At 39.6% G+C, this 9,238-nt stretch overlaps 1 protein-coding gene across 6 annotated transcripts; it reads right to left on the bottom strand.

Moving 5' to 3' along the window:
• Positions 1-3,634: 3,634 nt before the first annotated feature.
• On the bottom strand, positions 3,635-7,607 carry LOC109528233 (D-beta-hydroxybutyrate dehydrogenase, mitochondrial-like). 6 transcript variants are annotated; one of them, XM_019890595.1, is made up of 5 exons: positions 7,281-7,607; positions 5,679-6,105; positions 5,420-5,572; positions 5,214-5,347; positions 3,635-4,561 (listed from the first exon to the last, which is right to left on the bottom strand). In XM_019890595.1, the coding sequence occupies exons 1-5, from the start codon at positions 7,356-7,358 to the stop codon at positions 4,196-4,198; spliced, it is 1,158 nt and encodes a 385-aa protein (XP_019746154.1). In that variant the 5' UTR covers positions 7,359-7,607; the 3' UTR covers positions 3,635-4,195. The 6 variants fall into 6 exon arrangements, with proteins under 6 accessions (XP_019746154.1, XP_019746155.1, XP_019746157.1 ...); XM_019890596.1 differs by having other exon boundaries at positions 5,679-6,075; XM_019890598.1 differs by having other exon boundaries at positions 5,679-6,072.
• Between the last annotated feature and the right edge of the window lie 1,631 nt (positions 7,608-9,238).

Below are 9,238 nucleotides of genomic sequence, written 5' to 3'. Positions count from 1 at the left end.
GAAGAAACACAGGAAAATGTGCCCTGATGATGCAGCAAAGTCTTCAATTCAATATCTTTTGTGAATTAAAAACATCGCCAACACTAACAACAGAAAACACTGCTAAGAAGCCAATATATATTTTCCATAGAAAGGGTGCCCAAGGGTTTTAAGTTGGTGGGGGGATGTTTGGCAGAATCCCAAAAACAAACTCAACGCGGGGGGGGGGGGGGGGGGAAACCCAAACAATATTGAAATGAAAAACGAAAACAAACTTCTTTTTTTGCAAAACCACGGCTGGTTAACTGCAAACATGCATCGACTGTGGTTTTAAGTTGTAATTTCGCTTTCACCACGTCATGACACACACACCATGTTTGCATTTACAGTAGGTCCAACACTGCCTGAACTACAACGTGAGTAGGCCTAATATTTTATTTTTTGCAACTTTGGAGTGATATGCAGAGAAACAGCGTACCTCAATAATACTACAATTTTGAGTGAGTTGATTTTTGTGAAAACATGCACACAATAAGTTCTGGCACTGAATAGTGGTTTCTTGTTCAGCAGTTTTGTGCTGTCCTCGAGTCACTTTTTCCCTCTTTGTGCTGGAAATAAAATCCTACTCTGTGTTTACTTTGTTGTTTGTTTCAAACATTTTGTGGTTAGGTTTGCCTGCGACCCTCATCCATTATCTGACCTAAGCGGGTCAGATAATAGATGGATAAATGAAAAAAAAACTTCACACAGTATATTAAATCACACACTTAGTTGGAGTAATTACAAGGGGATTATTCGATGTATAACCATTTTTTAAATCAATCAAGTCTGTAACGTTACGGAATTATCCGGATAAAAATGGATCCCACAAACATAAACAAGGATAAAATTATGGTACAAAAAGGTTTTTGAACAAAATGCAAATCCGACAAAGTACAAATAATGATGCTGGTCAAACATCCATCCATCCAACCATCCATTTTCTGATCCTCTTATCCTTACAAGGGTCGCGGGATGTGCTGGAGCCTATCCCAGCTGTCTTTGGGCAGTAGGCGGGGGACACCCTGAACTGGTTACCAGCCAATCCCAGGGCACATGTAGACATGCCACCAGCTGGAGACCAACAGAATGGAATCATGGCAAAGTCAGCTATGATAGTTGTTCAATTATTTTTCGTGTGTAAACAGGGTAACAAAATGATTGCAAATGTTATTTATTACACATGACAATTTGACATTTCGATACAGGTTTTAGCAAGGATCATGTAAGTTGACACATATGATTTCGCGGGCCACATAAAATGATGTGGCTGTCGCATCTGGCCCCGGGCCCTTGAGTTTGACACCTGTGCTTTAGACAAATAAGTCTAACAATAATTCTACATTCCAGGACAAAGAGCCTCTTTGTCCTGGAATGTCACCTCTTTGAAAGAGGTGTAGCTATATCATACTCCAAAAATATAAACAATGCAGTTTTGACCCCAATTTAGGATTATTTACATGCTTCATTATGATAATTTTATTGAAAATGTACCAAACTCAATTTAAGTCGGACACGAAAAGCCAGAAGGCACTCAAGTCATTCAACATCATCTGAGACTGCAGGTCAGCACATGACATGAATTGAATGAATGTGCTCTTTCTATCACTGTTACCACATTGAGTGTTTTTTGTTTCCTTGAGAAAAAAAGCACAGCTGATTTCTTTGGTAAACCCTGCCTCCTGGAATATACCATCCATTTCCAAGACAGTAATACTGACGTTTTGATTTCGTTTATCCTTCTGGTCTGCCTCCAGTAATTTGGGGCCACTGTGTAAAAGCACTTCCCAGAGAGAGAGAGAGAGAGAGAGAGAGAGGGCGGGGGGGGGGGGCATCCCAGCTTCTCTTGTAAATTAGCACACGCAGATGTTTTAAAATCCCCTTCTGATGCAACTGGTGAGATCAGGTTTTGTTTTAATTCCGGATAGCAACCTGGGCTGGGAACCACCAGACATTCTCCTGAAACTGATTATCTGAGAACATGATTTATTTTCACAGACTATACACTATCAAGAGCATGTTGAAATCAACATTTTTCGAACCAAATGACCAAAACATAAAATCAATGATATAAATTAATGTCAACTAAACTAACTAAACTGTTCCACTGGTTCCACTGTTCATGTTACATGGGGCAACAATACTGATTTTCAAGGCCCTGGGCAGATGACATGGTGTCCCAAAGAGCTGTAGTTCCCCAACTTTTTTGGCTTGTGTATCACCTCATATGTGTGGAAGGTTCTCCAAAAAGGTAACATCACAAGTGATTATTAAATGAAAATCATTTTATTTTTGTTTCCTATATTTTCAACGTTTGATTCTTAGGTATTGTCATCTTTTTAACTCAAATTAAACAAAAATAAGTAGGAGCAGCTACGCCACAGGTTATTGATCTGGGAAATATTCTGTTTCCACAAAGCGCTCTGCAATGTGCTCACATACCTCTAAAGTACGCCTACCCCCCTTTGGGAAACACTGACAATTAGGATGAAATCCATCCATCCATCCATCCATTTTCCGATCCGCTTATCCTCACAAGGGTCACGGGGGTGCTGGAGCCTATCCCAGCTGTCTTCAGGCAGTAGGCGGGGGACACCCTGAACTGGTTGCCAGCCAATCGCAGGAGGATGAAATCTGATAGGACAAAAAATAAATAAAAATCCAACATCTACATTTACTGGAAGCAGTACAGCCAAATGAAATGCCACAAATTGAAGAAAATATAGACAGGTGGAAATAATACTTTAATACAATCTCAGTTAACAAATAATTGAATTTTTAAATTGTGGTCAGTGCAAAGAAGGCGTTCCTGATCCTAAATGGTCGCATTTTGCTCTTAAAATTTGAGACAATGCAGGTACATTTTTCATTTCATTGTGTCCATCAAACCAAGAATTTTTCAGATTTAAATAGTACATATATATGTATATTCTTGAATGTTTTGTTGCTGACATCGTCTGCTCCATAGTTCAGCCCATTCATCAGTAATATAGTGAAAATGAGTGGAGTGAACCTTTATTTCACAGGTTGATTCATGATTACAGTGTGTTGCCTTAAATTTTTGTAGTTATGACCTAACATTTTCACATTAGTAGAAATTGTGCTCTTAGTGGAAAAAAAAGAACCCCACCCTGCCCCTACCCTCATGCCACTGACCAAGCATAAGGTTCAATGTAAAAACATCTGAGCAAAACTCACTATTTAACGTAGAAAATGCATAGCTGAGGTTGTTCAATGGGTGTTTAGCAGGCGGAAACGTTCTGGTCCATCTCCAAAACATGTCTATCTTTTGTCATCGTAAAGATTCAGAACATCCATTTGTTTTCTGAAGCAGTGCTGGGGTACCATTGTTCCCTCAATGATTTTTTTGAAACTTACGTCAGGAGAACAAATATCAGAGATGTGCTTTGGTTTAAAAACAAATTTTTAAAAAACCTTAGCCCAAAAAAACTCCTGTACTCATATGACATCATGAATGGAGGTTTTGTTGCTTTTTCTGAGATGTGGTGCAGTGTCACATTGAAGGGAAGGAGTGTTCATTATCAGATAAAGCGAGTCATTTTTCAGATTTTGTCAGGAAGCAGCTGAGAGTAATTAAAAAAAAAACAAAACTTAATCACACGAGTTCCAGCAATTTTATTTGCTTCTGCAAATTTAGAGTATCACAAGAGCAGGGTGTCAAATTGCTTGAACGAAAACACTTTCTTGTAATAGGTATACTGGACAAAGCATTCAAAAATTATTGCAATACATAGAAAAATACACGTCCCTGGTACTACAGCCATTTGTTTACACTCCCTTGCCCCAAGTGAAAAATGCTAATGTATATTTTTATAAAATACATAAGATAGCATACACATTTTGCCATCTTGCTCAAGAGAACCATGGCCATTCTTTGTCAACTGAATACAGTTAACCCTCCACTCAAGGTTTGAACAGACCATAGAAATGAAATGAATAACATTCATTCAGTGTTGAGATTAAGGTCTTTTTTTTTTTTCTTGCGTTGTGCAGTGTTTGCCAAAGTCTCCGAAATTACTATTTCCTCTCTTGTGCACCCTAATTCTGTAGCATAATTTTAAGAGGTTTGCTACTAAAGCTTTATGACATGGAGCTGAGAGTACATGTCATGTCACAGTGACCGAATAAAGAATTGGGGGGGGGGAAGAGTCTTGCCCTACTTCGTATACAGCATTTCTTTTCTTTTAGCATAGATGGAGCTGACAGAAAACACAGAGTCAGTGAGAGCAGTGGGGAGAAAAGGGTAGAGTTGGAAGAACACCTGATCCATGGCTGAGACTACCAAGTATCTACGTTTTGGGTGGGGCGCCGTTAGCGCATGCAGCATGGCAGCAATGACTTTGTCTGCGTTGGTGAAACCCATCTTGCATGTGTAGACAAAGTACTCGATGGCCAACTCAATGTAGTCTCGGTTGAAGACTTGCTTGCGCTCATCATCGAACTTGTTCCAAATGTCGGATAGGGTCTTCATCTTTACAATGTTGGTGGCTTGGCCGAAGTTACCTGGCTGAATGATGCTAACCTGAGAGGGGAAACAAGGTTCAAATTTAAAGGACAGCATCATACATGAATACAAACATACATCAACATCATCCTGTGTATAAAATGCCCCATTCACATTTCATTGGTGCAATAAATACGTTTTGACGTCCCCATTCATCCATATTTTATCCTTGTTCATGTTCACGTTCATGAAAAGCTAAATAAACCGAGGAACGACCCAGGTCTTGTACCTGTTATCTTTGCATAGCGGTATATCTTGCATTTCTTGGCCTGATATGACTTGTTCAGTTCAGTATTCATACAGTGGATCTGATGAGATTTTCTTTATGGTTCTTTCACTGCCTGGTCAAACATTTCCTGAGGGGTGTTCAGAGATGTGCACAAATACCATGACCTGGCAGCGGTGTTTTTAATTTAACTGCTGGGTTACTCAAACAGCTGGCAATGCAATAACCCAAATCTTAACCTAGGTTGCCTTCTCAGATTGCAAATGGCGGTCATTTACCACAAAAACACCACAAAGAGAAATGTAAAACTCATGTTAATTCATGCTGGTTTTACACAGGTTTAATGCGCTAAAGACAAGCCTTTGTGGAAATAAGAACTTTCACATACATCACGGTTCCCTCAACGTCACATGATTTGTTTGTGGTTCTGTTTCGTCAAAGTACCTTCACACCAAAGCTGTCCATTTCCACGCGTAAGCAGTCGGCAAATGCTTCCAGTCCTCGTTTGGACACGCTGTATGTTGCCATGTTCAGGCAGTTGAAGAAAGAGAAAATGCTCGACACGAAGACCATCCTGCCTGCGGCAGTCGGGACGAACAATAAATGACCAAGTACGCAAAGGAAATATCAAAGATGGGTTTGCGCGTTACCTTTTGCAGCACGCACCAAAGGCAGGAAGGCCACAGTCATCCTGATGCACCCAAAGAGGTTGATGTCCACCATGTGGCGGAAGTCTTCAATTGTGCTCCATTCGATCTCAGCCCAGTCCGAGATGCCAGCGTTGTTCACCACTGCCCACAAACCTGCAGACAAGCAGAAACTCTGGTTTCGGAACAGCTCTTTGACACACACCATTTCAAGATTTAATAAGTTACAACGTCCATAAATAATCGTATTTTCTGTTCTCACCGTTTTCCGGCAGGTTCTCCTTGACAGTCTTTTTTGCCTGCTGCACATCCTCGTTACTGGTTACGTCCAGTTTGAGGATTTTCAAATTACCCGAGCTCTCTCTGGCCAGGCTCTGGGCACCCATTCCCTGTGGAAACAAGCACCCGGCAAAGACCACAAAACCCTTGTGGTCCAAGCTTCGAGCCAGCTCGTAGCCAAAACCGCTGTCACAGCCAGTTATCAGCACGGCGGAGCCATGACCATCCACTGGAGAACCGCAGTACCGGCGAGAATAAAGTTTACCAAAGGCAAGGAGAAACACAGCCAAGAAGGGGATGATGCAGAGGAGTTGCTCGGTGGAAAAAAAGGAATTCATGTTGGCCATGCGTCTGTGAGTCACTCTTCTGTGAAGTATCTGCTGGTGGAGCCCATCGGCCGGTTCTTTATACTGATGTGAATATTAAGATGACACAATTTGTTCAGGTCTGCATGTGACTTCAACGCCTCATTGACGCCATAGTTCTTTTAATCGGTATGGCATATCGAATCAGACATCGTCCTCAACACACCTTCATCACAGGCTCTATCACATTGAGTACATCAGCAGTTATTTTCCTCAATTTTTTTCAGAATTGGATTTCATGAAAGTCAAGCATTCACATTGATAAATGCACTCAAGAGCAAAACAAGTAGCTCATTTGCAGCACGAATGTTTTCACACAAAAAAAAACTCCAACTCGGGGTCATTGGGCTATGTAATGACTAGTAAGGGTTCAAGTCCTTCCGGAAATATGACTCCACTGTCCTTGACGAAAGCACCGACACCCTGAACTGCATCCCCCGTGCTCCTGTGGGTGCCACTAGCAGTGTGTGTTCTTTGTCATGGGTCAAATTCAGTGGTTACATTTTCATGTATGCATGTGTACATGACAAATAAAAGACATTTAAACAGAAGAAAAAAATCTTCTCTTCATCTTTATGGAGGCTATTTAAATAACCTACAGCACCGGAGAAAAGGATTGCAATTATAAAATAGAGACATATACTCCTAATTTCTGGGGCAGGGCAACTTATTGATACCACACTTGCTCAACAATATTGACCGTGTGCACATTTCTGGACCAGACAGAAAACTAAGCAAGGCGTTTTAAAAAGCCATAAACTGATACACTGATGCAAATTATATCATTTTAGACCACTCGATCAAACACTCTTTCACGAACTCCGCTCCTGTTTTCTGAAAAACAATCTTATTTCATGAGGCTAAATGTCTGTCAGCACGCATGCGCACACGCATCTGTGAGCTAGACAAGAGAAGCATTAGAATATTAACACATACACTTTGCATTATTACTTGATTCTCTCATTCCAATAAAAAAGGACGGTGGCAGGTCTACTGTTTGACAACCTATAACGTTCCCTAGCTCAAAAACAAAAAAACAAAACATTCAGCTAACTTCTACCTAGCAAATGACTAAACAGTAAATGCAACCAAAAAGCAGCTTGGTATTGATAATCAGAGGTGGCAAATCCAGGCCCAGAAAGGAAAAACCCTGCCACAGTTGGGCCTTTGGTACAGGTGCTCCACAGGTGCTTCTATTCAACGGGCAGGTGCTCATTTACCTGTGAAACACTAGTGGCGAAAAACTGGCAGTGTACGATCTTTCTTGACTTGGAATTGTCACCTCTGTTGACAATCATGTGTTGGTATTGAGTGGTAGAAGATGAGAAATTTGCCACATATCCCGGCAATAGCAAGGTCCACTTACAAATTGACTCATAGAAGGTACACGCAGCTCGACTGAAAGCGGACAGATTCCGCTTGAGTCAGGCTGAAAAACAGAGGTGGGCGGAGTGAAGAAGTGGATCACACCATTCAGGTAAAAAAAGGGGAGGGCGGATACTGCATCTATGTTATAATTTTCTTGTCGTTAAAGTATAATGTTTCAACCAAGTATTCTATGTTTTTTTAAAATAATTTTCTAGTGTGTCAAACAAATAATAAATAAATAAATAGATTGGGGGCCGCTTGGGGTAGTCCCTTTCGTTGTGCTACACCCAAAAAAAGTCATTTGGAGCATTTATTTGCATAAAATTAACAATAGTCAAAACACACACACGCACACAGACACACACAATATCCTGGGACATTGGTTATCCACTAATTTAGTTGTACTTTTATACGGACTTTCTAATTAATAGAAATTGTAAATCAATTAAATTATTCTTTGTCATAAAACATTGATTTAGTGTAAATGTTGTATTCTTCAGACTTAATCGCACTTAATTCTGGAATAGAAGTTGCACCAGTCAAAAAAAAAAATGCATGAAGAAAAAAAAAATTGCTCTCGATTACAGGTCACATTTTGGGGGGAAACTGAGACCGGCACCAGTTGAGCTTGGGCTGGCATACAAAATCCCCATTTCCTAATCATTTTCATGGCATTGAATGAGTTGTGTTTGGATTCAAAAGTTCTAATTGCAGAAAGTTTTTCTTTTTAATTTAATATGGCTTACATTAATCCCTCGTTTCATTGTGACCTAAGGTATAACCCCGGTTATTAAAAAAATTGTGAGTGTGTTTTTTTGTATTTGTAGGGAGGCATACAGTTACTTTACATAAAGGAAGCCGCAAATATTGTGCCATCTCTTTTTTTTTCATTCATAGAATTTGAAATGTTAAATCATGCTTCTAAGTCATCAAAGCAGTTCAGGGAAGGGTAAGCGTGAGAACAGTCTTAATAGCTTAAAACCAACAGTGGCATCACATGGCTTTAAATAACAAACACAATGTGACTTTTCTCTCTTTAAAGTTAGATTCCAAGAAAGATGATGATTCATCAGGGAAGTGTAATTGATTAGGGTGTGCTGGAGGTTATCCCAGCTGTCATTGGGCAGTAGGCGGGGGACACCCTGAACTGGTTGCCAGCCAATCGCAGGACATAGACCAACAACAATTCACGCTCACAATCACACCTAGGGACAATTTAGAGCAGGGGTGTCAAAGTCAAATGGACGGAGGGCCAGATAAAAAATTTTGCTGCAAGCCGAGGGCCGGACTGATCGAATGTAAATTGAAAATTTTAAAAATGACCACATATTGTTTATTGAACCAAATTTAATTGACTGAAAACCTAACAAATACATTCCAATATGGTCAGATAAATAAAGCAACATTTTTTTATGGCTACGTCAGTAAACTTTAATTTTCAACAGGCACAAAAAAATTTCCTTTGTATAAAAATACCCATAACATGAATGAAAGAAGACGATATTATTCAAGGCACTATCACTAGTCCATATTTTCTCTTTTAGCAAAAGTAGGCTAAATTTACGAAGAAAAACAAATAATAGTACAGTAATTTTCGATCATTTACTCGAATAAAATATTTTTAAAACATAATTGGATTGAAATACAATAAAATAAAGTGCAAAAATGTATAAACCAAAAACAACACTTTCTTCAAGAAGTAACAAGCAGCGAAAGCAAATATTGCACTTTAATTTTTAAACTTGAACTGAGTAAAAACGCTTAATATGTGATTGCACAGTATATTATAAGTAATATTCACTTCTTTGAG

The sequence above is a fragment of the Hippocampus comes genome, unplaced genomic scaffold (genome assembly GCF_001891065.2).
Source record: "Hippocampus comes isolate QL1 unplaced genomic scaffold, H_comes_QL1_v1.1 scaffold174, whole genome shotgun sequence".
NCBI lineage: Eukaryota > Metazoa > Chordata > Actinopteri > Syngnathiformes > Syngnathidae > Hippocampus > Hippocampus comes.
This window is presented reverse-complemented; position numbering and strand designations above follow the sequence as displayed.